The 17,614-nt window shown below is 46.8% G+C and overlaps 1 protein-coding gene across 3 annotated transcripts in view; it reads right to left on the reverse strand.

Annotated features, from left to right (window-relative positions):
- elk3 (ETS transcription factor ELK3) overlaps positions 1-17,614 on the reverse strand; it is a 120,736-nt gene that overhangs the window by 33,952 nt on the left and 69,170 nt on the right. For all 3 annotated transcript variants that reach the window (XM_068059677.1, XM_068059679.1, XM_068059678.1), the window contains one exon: positions 501-709. In XM_068059677.1, coding sequence (XP_067915778.1) covers positions 501-709 — 209 coding nt within the window. The remainder of the gene's footprint in view (positions 1-500; positions 710-17,614) is intronic.

A 17,614-nucleotide genomic window follows, 5' to 3' on the forward strand; every position in this document is an offset into this window, starting at 1 on the left:
TAAAACCATCTTCCATCCCCAATATACTGTACACCCACCTCCCATCCCCAATATACTGTACCCCATCTTCCATCCCCAATACACTGTACCCCATCTTCCATCCCCAATACACTGTACACCCATCTCCCATCCCCAATACACTGTACCATTGTCCCCAATATACTGTAAAACCATCTTCCATCCCCAATATACTGTATACCCACCTCCCATCCACAATATACTGTACCCCATCTTCCATCCCCAATACACTGGACACCCACCTCCCATCCCCAATATACTGTACCATTGTCCCCAATATACTGTACACCCATCTCCCATCCCCAATATACTGTACCACCAAACCTCGTCCTTCAAATTTCTTCGTGAAAATGCTCTGTTTTTGAACTGCTCGAATTCATAGCTTCCTACCTTCAGCTTGTACGTTGGAACATTTTATTTCATTAATAGATCAATGGTGGACAATGGTTTTCACATTCTGCTGTTCAATGAAGGAAAAGTACCTTATCATAATAATATCGGAGTGCTCGGCTCAGTTTATCATAATTCATGTTGGTTTTGTTTTTCCTTAGTCCCCAGAGTTTGGCAACCTCTTCCGCCTTAAGGAGTTTGAATTCCCCATCATTGGATGTCCAGCAGATCAGGTGTTCGTGCTTTTGGTCCAACAGTAACTGCAGCAGGAACTGCCACAGTGTGATGGCACTCTCCATACCTACAACAGACAAGTACATACACATTAGCCCTTCAGACCCCCTCTCACACCTGTCAGAGCTGGGAAATTCAAAAATACATCAGCGCAACAGAATAATAAAGCGTGCTTCTGAGCAAATTACACTCCTGAACCTGTTTTAGTCTTTCTTTATTCCTTCTACACGTCATCTTGCCTGTTTCTAAGAGAGGAGATTTACTGGAATTGGATCTAAACCGCTCAGGAGCTGCGTTACTCCATCTTGTGATTTATTGAAAGCTTCCTCACTCTAGTTTTGTCAGTCTGGGTCATCCTTCATTTCTGGTAAAGAATAGGCAGGCAATTTGTTACTAGCTCTTTGCTCGTGTCACCTTACAGTTAACTAGTAGGATGTGTATAAGAACTGCTGTGTGTGACCTGTCCATGCAATGCTCACTTTCCTTTTGACCTGTCCTCGTTGCCTCCTGTATGGCGCAGGCATTAAAAGTCTTCTATAAAACTCCACCCTAATATGGTCAACCCACTGCAACCCATTTAATGTCCTGGTGAGCATAGGAACATAACATAAGAAACAGGAGTAGGATTGGCTGTTCCAGCGCACGAGCCTGCTTCACAATTAAACACAATCATGGCTGATCTACTACCGCAGCTCCACTTTCCTGCCCATGCCCCATATCCATTGACTCCCTACGAGACCAAAATCTGTCTATCTCAGCCTTAAATATATTCAGCGATGGAGCATCCACAAGCCTCTGGGGTAGAGAATTCCAAAGATTCACAACCCCCCAAGTAAAGAGATTTCTCCTCATCTCAGTCTGAAATGATTGGCCCCTTATCCTGAGGTTGTGTCCCCATGTTCTAGATTCCCCAGCTAGTGGAAACTCTTCTCTCAGTGTCCACTCTATCCAGCCCCTTCAGAATATTGTATGTTTCAATGAGATCACCTCTCATTCTTCTAAACTCCAGAGAGTTAAGGCCCAATTTACACAGCCTGTCACCAGTGGACAACCCTCTCATCCCAGGAACCAATCCAGTGAACCTTTGCTGTACCACCTCCAATGAAAGTGCCCTTAATATGGAGGCCAAAGGCTGTTTTTTACAAGCTCGCCGCCGAGAGTTCAAAGATGGTGGCCTGCACGCGCGAGCTTTTACTCCGCGGAGCAGCCATGATATTAAATGCGGTGGCTCATTTACATGGCCGGGGCAGACCAATCCCCCAGATGACGTGGAGGGTCTGGCGTTCCATCCCCGGCAACAGCGTCTGGCACTACTGCACAGGTGCCAACACTATTTATAAAGGGCTTCCAGCCCTTACATTTAAATTTTTAAAAGGAATATGCACTTTAGATTTAAATTTAAAAATTAAAGAAATGTTTCTATCCCCTCTCCCACCCCCATATCCATTTAGTTCATTCCTTGCCCTCTCACCGCCCCCCCCAAAAATACTTACCTTGTGTACTTGAACATCCCCCTCCCCCATCAAAGTACATTAACTTTTACCTTCAACCCCTTCTCACCATCCTCTCCACCAATCGCAATAGGTTTCCCCGCTCCCCCCCCCAATCCTGCATTGAAAAACTGACCTGTTTCCCCCTCCTCACCAGTGACCCACATTGGATCTCCGAATGGAGATCCGGAGGCATGGCAGTACAGTCCGACACCATCAATATGGCACTGGAACAGACAGTGGGGGTGGGTAAGTATTTAATACATTGATTCACATTTTTTTGACTATGGTAATGTTGGTTTCATCGCCGAGCGGTGGGGGGGTCCGCCATGAGACCTCACCGCCGGCGGCAATATGGAGCCGGGCCTCTACCGGAGGCATTTTCCGGGACCACCCTTCCCCCCCCACCCCACCCACCGCCACGACCCCCGACATCGGGGGGCCTGTAAAATCCAGCCCCAAAATTGAGTCTTACCAAAGCCCTGTACGATGTTGCAGGACTCCCTTATTCCTGTACTCCAATCCCCTTTGCAACAAAGGCTAACATGCCATTTGTCTTCCTATTTGCTTGCTGTACCTGCATGTTAACTTTCTGTGTTCCCTGTATGAGTACATCCAAATCTCTCTGAACATCAACATTTACAAGTTTCACTCCTTTTAAAAAAAAATTCTGCCTTTCTATTCTTACAACCAAAGTGAATAACCTCACACTTCCCCAGATTATCAGAACATATGAATTAGGGGCAGGGGTAGGTTCCTCGAGCCTGCTCCACCATTTGATAAGATCGTGGTTGATGTGAAAGTGGTTTCAACTGCACTTTCCTGTCTGCCCCAAAACACTTGACTCCCTGGTCTATCAAGAATCTATCGATACTCCATCTCCCACCTAGTTTCCCTCTCATTTAACCTGTCTATATCCCCTTGCAGCTGCTTTGTGTCCTCACAGCTTACACTCTCACCTATCTATTTATCAGCCAATTTACATACTTTGTCTGTGATGGGTCTGTTTATCTAAGTCATTAATACAGATTGTAAATAGCTGAGGGTCCAGCACTGGTCATTGTGGCACTCCACTAATCACAGCCTGCCAACTGTTTATTCCTACTCTCTGCTTCCTGTCCATTAACCAATTCTCCATCCATGCTAATATATTGGAGGGTGAAGCCATGAGGCTTATTATAGCTGTCCCAATGCTAGATCCACATTTACTCCAATTTCCCTGCTCCCTTTAACGGTTTTCTTCAAGTCTTTATCTAAACCCTTCTTAAATGTGATTGAAGCTGAATCAATCACCACTTCTGAAAGTACATTCCATATTCTAATAATCCTTTGTGTGAAAGCACTTTTTTCTGGGCTCTCCTTAATGCACCCAGTGCCAATCCTAAATTGAACTCCCTCATTAAAGATTCAGTGACTGTGGTAAGCATCTTTCACCACTGACTTCTCAAATCATTTCATAATTTTGTTTGACCCCATTAGATCCCTCAACTTTCTCTGCTCGACTACACAGGTCTCAACTGTGGCTCAGTGGAAGCACTCTTACCACTGAGTCAGAAGGCAAATCCCACTCATGAGAATTCAGCACAACACCTAGGCTGACCCTCCAGTGCAGTACTGAGGGACTGCTGTAATGTCTTTCAGATGAGACATTAACCAGAGGCCCTGTCTGTCCTCTCAGGTGGATGTAAAAGATTCCATTACACTAATTGGAAGACGAGCAGGGGAGTTTGTGCTGGCCAATATTTATCTATTAATCAGCATAATTGAAACAGATTATCTGGTCATGATTATGTTTCTGTTTGTGGTTTCTTGCTGATGTGTTTTCTGTGTTACAAGAGTAACGACATTTCAAAAACAGTCCTTTAGCTGTAAAGCCCTTTGAGAGTCCTGAGATCATGCAAGTCACTGTATAAATGCAAGTTCTTTTTAGTCTTAGTTTTTCCCAGTCTCTATCATCCCTGGTATCACCCCAGTGAATCTACGTCACACTGTTTCTGTGGGTCTAATATTTTTTCTATAATGAGGTACCCGAACAACACATAGTATACGAACGCCTTACAGTATTCAGAGAGAGGAGACATTACCCTCATCAAGTGAACGCGGATTTTCATCCAGGACCTCAAGGTGAAAGCCACAACACCAACCAGTTTTAATTACTTGCATTTAACCTATGGAGATTATCCATAGAACTGCAAAAGTCTGCTTTAATTGTTACAAAGTGAAAATGAGCTGTAATCTAAAAATGGCTAGGATACAATCGGACATTACAATTAACATGTAAAAGCACAAACACTAATTCCACTTATTTTATGAATGTATTATTTAATTGAAGATTCTGAAAAACTCCTTTATCATATTCACTGTAAAATTAAAATTTAAAATAATAGGTTCCCAGCAATTTCCAGGCTATTGTCACCTCCAGACTCAACTATTCCAAATCACTCCTGGCCAGTATCCTATCCTCCGATAAACTTCAACTCATTCAAAACTCGCATGTCCAAATCCTACCCCATGCCAAGTCCCACTCACCCATCAGCTCTGTCCTTGCTGACCTACATTGGCTCCCAAACTCTCAACACCTCAAATTTAAAATTCTTATTCTTGTGTTTAAATCTCTCCAGGGCTTCATGCCTCCCTATCCTTAACCTCAAGATCCCTATAACCCTCCATTCTTCTGACTCTGGTATCTTGTTCATCCCTGCTCCCATTGCCCCATCATGAGCAGCCGTATAGTCCCAACTGTTTGGAATTCCCTCCCGAACCCCTTTACTTCTGAACCTCTCTCCCTCCTCTCCTTTAAAACCTCCTTAAAATCTACCTCTTTGACCAAGCTTTGGGTCACCTGTCCTAATATCTCCTTCTTTGGCTCGGCTTCCATTTTTGTCTGGTTATATCTCTCTGAAGTACTTTGGGGCATGTTTTGACATTAAAGGTGTTATAAAAATGCAAATTGTTGCTGAATTCTTTTCAAAAAGGGCAAAATCTGTCCAAAAAAAAAATTGTAATAGGTTCCTACTTTCTGTTAACGGGCTCCCGATCTTTACATGGTCTATTTGAGGGAGTAGATTTTTACATTTGCCACGACTTCATGAACATAGTCGGTGGTGCATAGCCCAAACTCCAAATCTTTTGATTATAACGTTTCCATTCCAACAGAAACAATCTGTATTTATATAGCACCTTTAATGTCATAAAATGTCCCAATGCACTTCACAGGACTGTTATAAAGCAACATCTGACACTGAGCTACATACAGTGATATTAGGGCAGATGCCCAAAAGCTTGGCCAAAGAGCTAGGTTTCAAGGAGCATCTTAAAGAAGGTAAAAGAGGAAGGGAGGCGAAGAGGAACAGAGGTTTAGGGAGGGCATTCCAGAGCTAATAGCATGGCTACCAAAGGTGGAGCAATTAAAATCAGGGATGCTGAAGAGGCCAGAATTAGAGGAACGCAGATATCTCGGGGAGTCTTGGGGCTGGAGGAGATTACAGAGATAGAGAGGGATGAGGCTATAGAGGGATTCAAAAGCAAGCCTGAGAATATGGAGGAGTTGCTTAACTGGGAGTCAATATAGATCAGCGAGCATAGGGGTGATAGAGTGAATGGGACTTGGTGTGAGGGTAGAAGATGTGATGGCAGTCAGGAATGTGTTGGAATAGTCAGTTCCAGAGGTAACAAAGACATGGATGCATAGTCCAGCAGCAGATGGAGTCGGGCAATGTTACAGAGGTGGAAACAGGCGATCTTAATAAAGATGTGAATATATCTCGGGGTCAAATATGACACCAAGGTTGCAAACAGTCAGACAGTTGCCAGGGACAGGGATGGAGTCAATGGCTAACAAGTGGAGTTTGTGGCAGGTCCAAAGACAATGGCTTTGGTCTCTCCAGTGTTGAATTGGAGGACATTCCTGTTCATCCAGTACTGAAGGTCGGATAGCAGTCTGATAATTTAGTGACAGTGGAGGAGTCAAGAGAGAGGTGGTGATGAGGTAGATCATGGTGTCAGCAAACTAACACTGTGCTTTCAGATTACTTCATAAAAACATAATAACAAGAAATAGGAGTAGCAGTAGACTATACAGCCCCACGAGCTTGCTCTTCCATCCAATATGATCTATGCCTCAACTCCACTTTCCTTCCCACTCCCCATATCCCTTGATTCCCTGGGAGACCAAAAATCTATCTCAGCCTTAAATATATTCAACAATGGAACATCCACAACCCTCTGGGGTAGAGAATGCCAAAGATTCACAACCCTTTGGGGTTAAGAAATTTCTCATCTCAGTCCTAAACGATTGTCCCCTCATCCTGAGAACGATGCCTTCGTATTATAGATTCCCCAGCCAGCTGAAACAACCTCTCAGTGTCTACCCTGTCAATACCCTGCAGAACGTTGTATACTTCTCATTCTTCTAAACTCCAGAGAGCATAGGCCCAATTTACTCAGTCTCTCATCATAAGACAACACTCAAATCCTAGGAAGCAAACTAATGAATCTTCGCTGTACTGCCTCCAATGGAGACCAAAACTGTGCACAGTACTCCAGGTGTGGTCTCACCAAAACCCTGTACAATTGTAGCAAGACTTCCTTATTCTTGTACTCCAATCCCCTTGCAATAAAGGCCAACAAGCCATCTGCCTTCCCAATTGCTTGCTGTACCTGTATGCTTTCTGTGTTCCTTATACAAGTACACCCAAGTCTCTCTGAGCATCAACATTTAAAAGTTTCATGCCTATTAAAAAATATTCTGTTTTTCTAGTCTTACTACCGAAGTGAATAACCTCTCACTTCTCCACATTATACTCCATCTGCTACCTTGTTGCCCACTCACTTAACCTATCTCTATCTCTTTGCAGTCTCTTTGTGTCCTCCTCACAGCTTACATCCCCACCTACCTTTCTATTACCAGCAAACTACTGGTTCCCCTTTTTCCATCTTCAAAAAAAATGTAATAGATTTGTCAAACATGATCTCCCTTTCGTAAAACTGCATTGACTTTGACCAATCGTACTATGATTCTCTAAGTACATTATTAAGACTTCCTTAATAACAGATTCCAGCATTTTCCCGGTGACTGATGTCAGGCTAACCGGCCTGTAGTTTCCTGTTTTCCCTCTCCCTCCTTTCTTGATAGCGGTGTTACATTTGCTGACTTCCAATCTGCAGGGACTGTTTTAGAATCTAGAGAATTTTTAAAAATAATAACTAGTGCATCCACTATCTCTGCAACAACCTCTTTTAGAACTGCAGGATCATCAGGTCCTGGGCATTTGGTGGCCTTTACTCCCTTACGTTTCTCAAATACTTTTTCTCTGCTGATATGAATTACTTTAAGTTCCGCACTCTTAGTAGTCCCTTGGGTATCCTCTATTTCTGATATGTAGTTTGTGGCTTCAACTGCGAAGACAGACACAAAATATTTGTTCAACACCTCTGCCGTTTCCTCATTCCCCATGATAATTTCTCCTGTACTAAGGGACCATCTTTTACTTTTAGCTACTCTCCTTGTTATATACTTGTAAAAGCTCTTACAATCTACTTTTATATTCCTGGCTAGTTTACTCTCATTCTATTTTTTCCCTTTTTATTATCTTTTCGTTGGCTCTTGCTGGTTTCTAAAACACCCAGCTGGATAATAGTTGACAGGCTTCAGTGGAGGACGGTGTAGTCAACCACATCAAAGGCTGCAGACAGGCCAAGAAGGGGAGGGACAGACTACCTTTGTTACACAGTCACATGGGATGTCATTTGGGACTTTGATAAGAACTGGTTCGGTTCTGTGGCAGGGACGAAAACCTGACTGGAGGGATTGAAACCGAGTTCTGGGAAAGATGGGCATGGAATTAGAGAGGTGACAACACGTTCAACAACTTGGCAGAGGAAAGGGAGGTTGGAGATGGGGTGACAGCTTACAAGGACGGGGGGGTCAAGGGTTGATTTTTTTTTGAGGGGGGAGGGGTGATGACACCAAATTTGAAGGCGAGAGAGATAGCACCTGAAGAGAGAGAAACATTAACAATATTGACTAACATGAGGACCAAGAGGGGAAGTTGGGTGATCAGTAGTTTAGTGGGAATAAGGTCGAGAGAGCAGGAGGTGGGTTTCATGAACAAAGTGAGCTTGGAGAGGACATGAGGGAGACAGGAGAGAAACTAGAGAAAGATACACGTTCAGGGCTAGAGTAGGGGGGATCTTTAGAGGACATTTGGCCCAGTGGGCTAGTGGGAGGGAGGGATGTGGCAGCGACAGTTGTTCAGATCTCAATTTTATTAACAAAGAAGTCTATGAGCTCCTCACACTTGCTGTTGGAGGTGAGGGTAGAGGAGACAAGGGAGAGGGATTTAAGAAGACCATTTGCAGTCGAGAAAAGAAGTCGGTGTTATCTTTGCATTTCAGGATGATCCTGGAGAAGTTGAGAAGTTTTAGCAGATGAGAGCAGGATCCAATGGTACTTTATGTGGTCCAGCAGGATCTGACAGTGAATGGCTTAACCAGTTGTCCACCATATCCATTCAAGTCTGCGCCCCTATGACTTAAGGGAATGATGATGAGGGCTGTACCAGGGCCAAGGTGAGCGAGAGTAATGGTTTTCCTGAAGACTACGGCATCAAAGGGGGAGCTGAGGGTGCGGTTGCAGAAATATCATGGTGAGTGGAGGGCCGAAGGCTAGACAGTTGGGATTTTGAAAATGCAGGTGTAAGTGAATTGACAGATAGTTTTTTGCCAGGGGAGGGCACAGAATGAGGTAGGGTTGGGGTATGGAAGAGGAATGTGGGTGGAGAGTGATACAAGGAAGTGATCAGAGATGGCCTTATCTATGATTGACACAATGGGAGTAGTGAGGCCACGTGGGATGGCAAGATCAAGGTGGTGGCACTGAATATGGGTTGTGGAGTTTACATGGAGGGAGAGATTAAGGGAGGGTAGGAGGCAGTGAACTCAGAGGACAAAGAGAATGATGAGATGAGACGGAAGTTGCTCAGCTGCAGAGGCTGAGGGAGGGAAGCAGTGAAGATATCTCAGTGAGAGAAATTTTTATCGTACTTGGGTGGGCAGTAGAGAAATAGAATTTTAAATGAGAGGTGAAAGAAGTGGAACAAGATGAGATGCTGAAAGGAGGGAAAAGTGCCAGAGGTGTAGGAGGACAAGCTAAGGCGAGATTTGGTGAGAGCCACACCGATAGGGCAAGTGTTGGAAGGTGTAGCCAGGTGGGGAGGCTTCGTTTACCGGGACGGTGTCATCACCCCTCAGACAGGTTTCCATCAAGGGCACGATGTCGATACAAGCATCCACAATAAACTCATGGAAGGTAAGGGCCTCGTTTACAAGTGAACGGACATTCTGGAGGGAGATGAGGAGCAGGACGGTGAGAGTTGATCCACTGGCAAGAGGCCACAGGGTCAGCAGTGGGATGGGTGAGCTGGATAGAAGGAGATTGACAAAATGACCCCCAGTGGGCATGCAGGGCAGGAGGTTTGGTGCGAGAGTCGGATAGTGCAGTTGCAGTTGTTTCTCATAACAAGCCAGAGCCAGTGAACCATTTGGAGGATACAAAAGAAGGTAGAGAGGGAAACTGTAGGCTTATCTAAGAGGGGGTCAAATCTGGGACTGAAACGAGAGAGTAGGAAGATCGAAGAGTACTGAACAGTCGGGACTTGGGGGGGCAGAGTATCTGAGGGTGGAGAAGTAAAAGAGGCATGAGGATAGAAGAGAGGATGTGGAGGAGGGGTAAAGAGAAAAGAAATAAAACAAACAGGAGGAAAAAAAAGTGGAGATAGAGGGATGACTCAAGTCCCTCAACTTCTGGGGTACAATCTTACATTTGCTCTGTAGATAGTGAAAGAATGTGTTCCAAAGGAGTTTGATTACAGTATCACTACAGATCGGAACCCACCAATTCTCCCAGTACATGGATATTATGTTTTACAGATGATGAGTTTGTTCAAACATCTTACTGGTCATAAACATATCAACTTCCAGAACAAACTATAATAAACCTATGGGGGGAATTTTATGCTCATTCCCCGCAGCGGTTTTGGAGATGGGGAGAGCATAAAATCCGGTGGCGGGGGGGAGGGGTGGAACCCATCACCATCCCGCCTCTGCCAAATTTAGTCTGGGGCAGGAAGGCCTGTGAATAATTAGCCCCAATTAAGGGTCTCTTCCCGCTGCAGCAGCAATTAGCCACGCAGCGGGTGGCCCTGTCGCTGCAAGGGAAACACTCACGAAAACTGTGCGGGCTGCTTCCTAGCTCCAGAGGGGAGAGGGGCCTCATTTAAAGGTACTTAGTACCTGAACTAAAGCCACCTCCCTGCCTTTGCTGCCGACCCCCGACAACCCCCACCCCACGAGACCCCTCCCACCCGCACCTACCTGAGGCCGGGCTCCAGTGCATTCCTCAGCCTCCGGTAGGTGCACCTGCAACAGTGGCCACTGCCTCTGATTGGCTGACAGCTCTACAAGGCGGGACTTCTGACGACAGGATCCTTGATCCTGTGGAAGGCCCGCTGCTGTCCATTTAAGTGCCTGATCTGCACTAAAGTCCGACAAAAAGACGATGCAGGGATCTCGGCATCGGTTTCTCCAGACATAAAGACTCCCACCGCCAGAATTAAGTTCACCCATGGGTCTGATTACAAATTGTATATACAGAATACCGAAGGTGAAATAATCATATATTCACAAAGTAGATACAGTCATGCAAACTACATTCATGGCTTCAGACTGCAACTGAAAACCAATCAGACCTGACAGCATCAATCCTCAGTCATAAGGATCCCCTCCCCCTACCGACTCCTCAACCCCACCACACTCCTCTTACCCCTCCCCCACCCACTCCCCTCCCCACCTTAATCCCCCATCCCTCCCCCACCCATTCACCATAGCGCTCTCACTTCCCTTCCCCTTACTCACTCCCTCTCCTCTCCCCATTCCCCTTCCTTACCCCACTTCCCATCCTTTCCCAACCACTCCTTTCTCCCCTATACCTCTTCCATCCACTCCCCTCACCTCTCCATCCTCTAACCACACCACTATCCTGTCCCCCATCCTTTCTCTACCCACTCCCCACCCCTCTCCTCCAATCACCATCTCCTTCGTTGGTGCAAGAGTAGGAGTGAGCATTAGATGAAACCAGGATCAGCAAAGGAGACACCAGCAAGGCAGGTAACCTATTTGGATAGAATAAAACAAGATAAATTCAACAGCCTTTTACCAAACTCCCAAAAGTTATCTTTAATCCTGTTAGCATAGGTAAAAATTATTGTTACAAGCCTGTTTGCAAAAGTCAGAACGAAAACATAAAAGTGCTTGGGTGCCCGTCCGTCCATGTACAGTCTGTATCCGCAGTACAGTAATCAGCCAGCCCGTCCATGTACAGTCTGTATCCCCAGAACAGTAATCAGTGAGTCTGTCCATCTACAGTCTGTATCTCCAGGAATCAGCCAGCCTCTCCATGTAGAATCTGTAACTACAGTACAGTACTCAGCCAGGCTGTCCAAGTACAGGCTGAATTCCCAGTTATCAGCAAGCCCGTCCATGTACAGTCAGTATCCCCAGTACAGTAATCAGCCAGCTCATCCATGTACTGTCTGTGACTGCAGTGCAGAACTCAGTCAGCCCGTCCATGAACAGTCTGTATCTCCAGGAGAGTATTCATCCAGCCCGTCCATGTACAGTCTGTATCCGCCGTACAGCAATCAGCAAACGCATCCATGTACAGTCTGTGTCGCAAGTACAGTACTCATCCAGTCCGTTAATAGACAGTCTGTAACCCCAGTAATCAGCCAGCCCGTGCATCTGCAGTCGGCAACCCCAGTACAGTACTCAGCCAGCCCGTCCATGTACTGTCTGATCCCCAGTACAGTAATCAGCCAGCCAGTTCATGTACAGTCTGTATCTCCAGTACAGTAATCAGCCAGCCCGTCCATGTACTGTCTGATCCCCAGTACAGTAATCAGCCAGCCCGTCCATCTACAGTCTGTATCTCCAGTACAGTAATCAGCCAGCCCATCCATGTACAGTCTGATCCCCAGTAATCAGCCAGCCAGTCCATGTACAGTCTGTATCTCCAGTACAGTAATCAGCCAGCCCATCCATGTACAGTCTGATCCCCAGTAATCAGCCAGCCAGTCCATGTACAGTCTGTATCTCCAGTACAGTAATCAGCCAGCCCATCCATGTACAGTCTGATCCCCAGTAATCAGCCAGCCCGTCCACGGACAGTCTGTATCTCCAGTACAGTAATCAGCCAGCCCGTCCACAGACAGTCTGTATCTCCAGTACAGTAATCAGCCAGCCCGTCCATGTACAGTCTGTATCTCCAGTACAGTAATCAGCCAGCCCGTCCATGTACAGTCTGTATCTCCAGTACAGTAATCAGCCAGCCCGTCCACGTACAGTCTGTATCTCCAGTACAGTAATCAGCCAGCCCATCCATGCACAGTCTGATCCCCAGTAATCAGCCAGCCAGTCCATGTACAGTCTGTATCTCCAGTACAGTAATAAGCCAACCCATCCATGAACAGTCTGATCCCCAGTACAGTAATAAGCCAGCCAGTCCATGTACAGTCTGTATCTCCAATAATCAGTCAGCCCGTCCATGTACAGTCTGTATCTCCAGTACAGTAATCAGCCAGCCCGTCCATGTACAGTCTGTATCTCCAGTACAGTAATCAGCCAGCCCATCCATGAACAGTCTGATCCCCAGTACAGTAATAAGCCAGCCAGTCCATGTACAGTCTGTATCTCCAATAATCAGTCAGCCCGTCCATGTACAGTCTGTATCTCCAGTACAGTAATCAGCCAGCCCGTCCATGAACAGTCTGTGTCTCCAGTAATCAGCCAGCCCGTCCACGGACAGTCTGTAACCCCAGTACAGTAATCATCCTGCCTGTAAATGTACAGTCTATATCTCCAGTACAGTAATCAGCCAGCCCGTCCATGTACAGTGTCTCCAGTCCACTGATCAGCTAGCCATTCCATGTACAGTCAGTGCCACCAGCACATTAATGAGCCAGCACGTCCATGTTACAGTCTGTCTCTCCAGCACAATAATCAGCCAGCCTGTCCCAGTACAGTCTGTATCTCCAGTACAGTAATCAGCCAGCCTGTGCATATACAGTCTGTATCTCCAGTAATCAGTCAGCCCATCAATGTACAGTCTGTATCTCCAGTAATCAGTCAGCCTGTCCATGTACAGTCTGTGTCTCCAGTACAGTAATCAGCCAGCCCGTCCATGTACAGTCTGTATCTGCAGTAATCAGTCAGCCTGTCCATGTACAGTCTGTGTCTCCAGTACAGTAATCAGCCAGCCCATCCATGTACAGTCTGTATCTCCAGTAATCAGCCAGCCCGTCCACGGACAGTCTGTAACCCCAGTACAGTCATCAGCCAGCCCGTCCATGTACAGTCTGTATCCCCAGTACAGTAATCAGCCAGACCATCCATGTACAGTCTGTGTCTCAGTAATCAGCCCACCCATCCATGTACAGTGTCTCCAGTCCACTGATCAGCTAGCCATTCCATCTACAGTCTGTGCCTCCAGCACAATAATCAGCCGCCTGTCCCTGTACAGTCTGTATCCCCAGGACAGTAATCAGCCAGCCCGTCCATGTGTAGTCTATATCCCCAGCACAATAATCAGCCAGCCAGCCCGATGTACAGTCTGTATCTCCAGGACTGTAATCAGCCAGCCCGTCCATGTACAGTCTGTATCCCCAGCACAATAATCAACCAGCACGTCCCTGTACAGTCTGTATCCCCAGTAATGAGCCACCCTGTCCATTTACCGTAGGTATCCCCAGTACAGTAATCAGCCAGTCCATCCATGTACAGTCTGTATCTCCAGTACAGTAAACAAGCAGCCAGTCCATGAACAGTCTGTGTCTCCAGTACAGTAATCAGCCAGCCGTTCCATGTACAATCTGTATCTCCAGTACAGTAATCAGCCAGCCTGTCCATGTACAGTCTGTATCCCCAGTACAGTAATCAGCCAGACCATCCATGTACAGTCTGTGTCTCAGTAATCAGCCCACCCATCCATGTACAGTGTCTCCAGTCCACTGATCAGCTAGCCATTCCATCTACAGTCTGTGCCTCCAGCACAATAATCAGCCGCCTGTCCCTGTACAGTCTGTATCCCCAGGACAGTAATCAGCCAGCCCGTCCATGTGTAGTCTATATCCCCAGCACAATAATCAGCCAGCCAGCCCGATGTACAGTCTGTATCTCCAGGATTGTAATCAGCCAGCCCGTCCATGTACAGTCTGTATCCCCAGCACAATAATCAACCAGCACGTCCCTGTACAGTCTGTATCCCCAGTAATGAGCCACCCTGTCCATTTACCGTAGGTATCCCCAGTACAGTAATCAGCCAGTCCATCCATGTACAGTCTGTATCTCCAGTACAGTAAACAAGCAGCCAGTTCATGAACAGTCTGTGTCTCCAGTACAGTAATCAGCCAGCCGTTCCATGTACAATCTGTATCTCCAGTACAGTAATCAGCCAGCCTGTCCATGTACAATCTGTATCTCCAGTACAGTAATCAGCCAGCCCGTCCATGTACTGTCTGTGTCTCCAGTACAGTAATCAGTCAGCCCGTCCATGTACAGTCTGTATCTCCAGTACAGTAATCAACCAGCCTGTCCTTGTCCACTCTTCATCTCCAGTACAGTAAACAGGCAGCCCGTCCATTTATCGTCGGTATCCCCAGTACAGTAATCAACCAAACCATCCCTGTGCGCTCTGTGTCTCCAGTACAGTAATCAGCCAGCCCGTCCATGTACAGTCTGTATCTGCAGTACAGTAATCAGAGAGCCCGATGTACAGTCTGTATCTCCAGTACAGTAAACAGGCAGCCAGTCCATTTGAAGTCTGTGTCTCCGGTACAGTAATCAGCCAGCCCGTCCATGTACAATCTGTACCTCCAGTAGAGTAATCTGCCAGCCCGTCCATGTACAGTCTGTATCTCCAGTACAGTAATCAACCAGCCAGTCCATGTACAATCTGTACCTCCAGTAGAGTAATCAGCCAGCCCGTCCATGTACAGTCTGTATCTCCAGTACAGTAATCAGCCAGACCGTCCATGTACAGTCTGTATCTCCAGTATGGTAATCAGCCAGCCCGTCCATTAACAGTCTGTATCTCCAGTACAGTAATCAACCAGCGTCTCCTTGTCCACTCTTCATCTCCAGTACAGAAAACAGCCAGCCAGTCCATTTACCGTCGGTATCCCCAGTACAGAAATCAACCAAACCGTCCCTGTGCGGTCTGTGTCGTCAGTACAGTAATCAGTCAGCCCGTCCATGTACAGTCTGTATCTGCAGTACAGTAATCAGCCAGCCAGTCCATGAACAGTCTGTATCGCCAGTACAGTAATCAGCCAGCCCGTCCATGCAGTCTGTGTCTCCAGTACAGTAATCAGCCAGCCTGTCCATGTACAATCTGTATCTCCAGTACAGTATCTAGCCAACTCGTCCATGCACAGTCTGTGTCTCCAGTACAGTAATCAGCCAGCCTGACCATGTACAATCAGTATCTCCAGTACAGTAATCAGCCAGCCCGTCCGTGGACAGTCTGTATCTACAGTACAGTAATCAGCCAGCCTGTCCATGTGCAGTCTGTATCTGCAGTACAGCAATCAGCCAACCCGTCCATGTACAGTCTGTATCTGCAGTACAGTAATCAGCCAGCCTGTCCATGTGCAGTCTGTATCTGCAGTACAGCAATCAGCCAACCCGTCCACGTACAGTCAGTATCTCCAGTAAATTAATCAGCCAACCCGATGTACAGTCTGTATCTACAGTAATCAGGCAGCCCGTCACTGTACAGTCTGTAACCCCATTACAGTAATCAGCCTGCCAGTCCATGTACAGTCAGTATCGCCAGTACAGTAATCAGTCAGCCCGTTCATGTACAGTCTGTATCCCCAGTACAGTACTCAGCAAGCCCGTCCATGTACAGTCTGTAACTCCAGTACAGTAATCAGGCAGCCGGTCCATGTACAGTCTGTATCTCCAGTACAGTAATCAGCCAGCCCGTGCATGTACAGTCTGTATCTCCAGTACAGTAATCAGGCAGCCGGACCATGTACAGTCTGTATCTCCAGTACAGTAATCAGCCAGCCCGTCCATGTACAGTCTGTATCTCGTACAGTAATCAGGCAGCCGGTCCATGTACAGTCTGTATCTCCAGTACAGTAATCAGGCAGACGGTCCATGTACAGTCTGTATCTCCAGTACAGTAATCAGCCAGCCCGTGCATGTACAGTCTGTATCTCCAGTACAGTAATCAGGCAGCCGGACCATGTACAGTCTGTATCTCCAGTACAGTAATCAGCCCGCCCGTCCATGTACAGTCTGTATCTCCAGTACAGTAATCAGGCAGCCGATTCATGTACAGTCTGTAACCAAACTACATTAATCAACCAGCCGGTCCATGTACAGTCTGTATCACCAGTAATCAGTCAGCCCATCCATGTACAGTCTGTATCTCCAGTAATCAGGCAGCCGGTCCATGTACAGTCTGTATCCCCAGGACAGTAATCAGCCAGCCCGTCCATCTACAGTCTATATCTCCAGTAATGAGCCAGCCCGTCCATGTGCAGTCTGTAACTCCAGTACAGTAATCAGAGAGCCCGATGTACAGTCTGTCTCCAGTACAGTAATCAGCCAGCCCGTCCATGTACAGTCTGCATCCCCAGTAATCAGCCAACCCGTCCCTGTACAGTCTGTAACCCCATTACAATAATCAGCCAGCCCGTTCATGCACAGTCTGTATCCCCAGCACAGTAATCAACCAGCCTGTCCATGTACAGTCTGTATCTCCAGTACAGTAATCAACCAGCCTGTCCATGTTCAGTCTGTATCTCCAGTACAGTAATCAGCCAGACCATCCATGAACAGTCTGTGTCTCCAGTACAGTAATCAGCCAGCCGGTCCATGAACAGTCTGTGTCTCCAGTACAGTAATCAGCCAGCCCGTCCATGTACAATCTGTATCCCCAGCACAGTAATCAACCAGCCTGTCCATGTACAGTCTGTATCTCCAGTACAGTAATCAGCCAGCCTGTCCACATACACTCTGTAACCCCAGTAATGTAATCACCCAGCCCGTCCATGTACAATCTGTATCCCCAGCACAGTAATCAACCAGCCTGTCCATGTACAGTCTGTGTCTCCAGTACAGTAATCAGCCAGCCTGTCCACATACACTCTGTAACCCCAGTAATGTAATCACCCAGCCCGTCCATGTACAGTCTGTATCTCCAGTACAGTAATCAACCAGCCGGTCCATGAACAGTCTGTGTCTCCAGTAATCAGTCAGCCCGTCCATGTACAGTCTGTATCACCAGTAATCAGTCAGCCCATCCATGTACAGTCTGTATCTCCAGTAATCAGGCAGCCGGTCCATGTACAGTCTGTATCCCCAGGACAGTAATCAGCCAGCCCGTCCATCTACAGTCTGTATCTCCAGTAATGAGC

This window comes from Heterodontus francisci, chromosome 27 (assembly GCF_036365525.1).
Source record: "Heterodontus francisci isolate sHetFra1 chromosome 27, sHetFra1.hap1, whole genome shotgun sequence".
NCBI lineage: Eukaryota > Metazoa > Chordata > Chondrichthyes > Heterodontiformes > Heterodontidae > Heterodontus > Heterodontus francisci.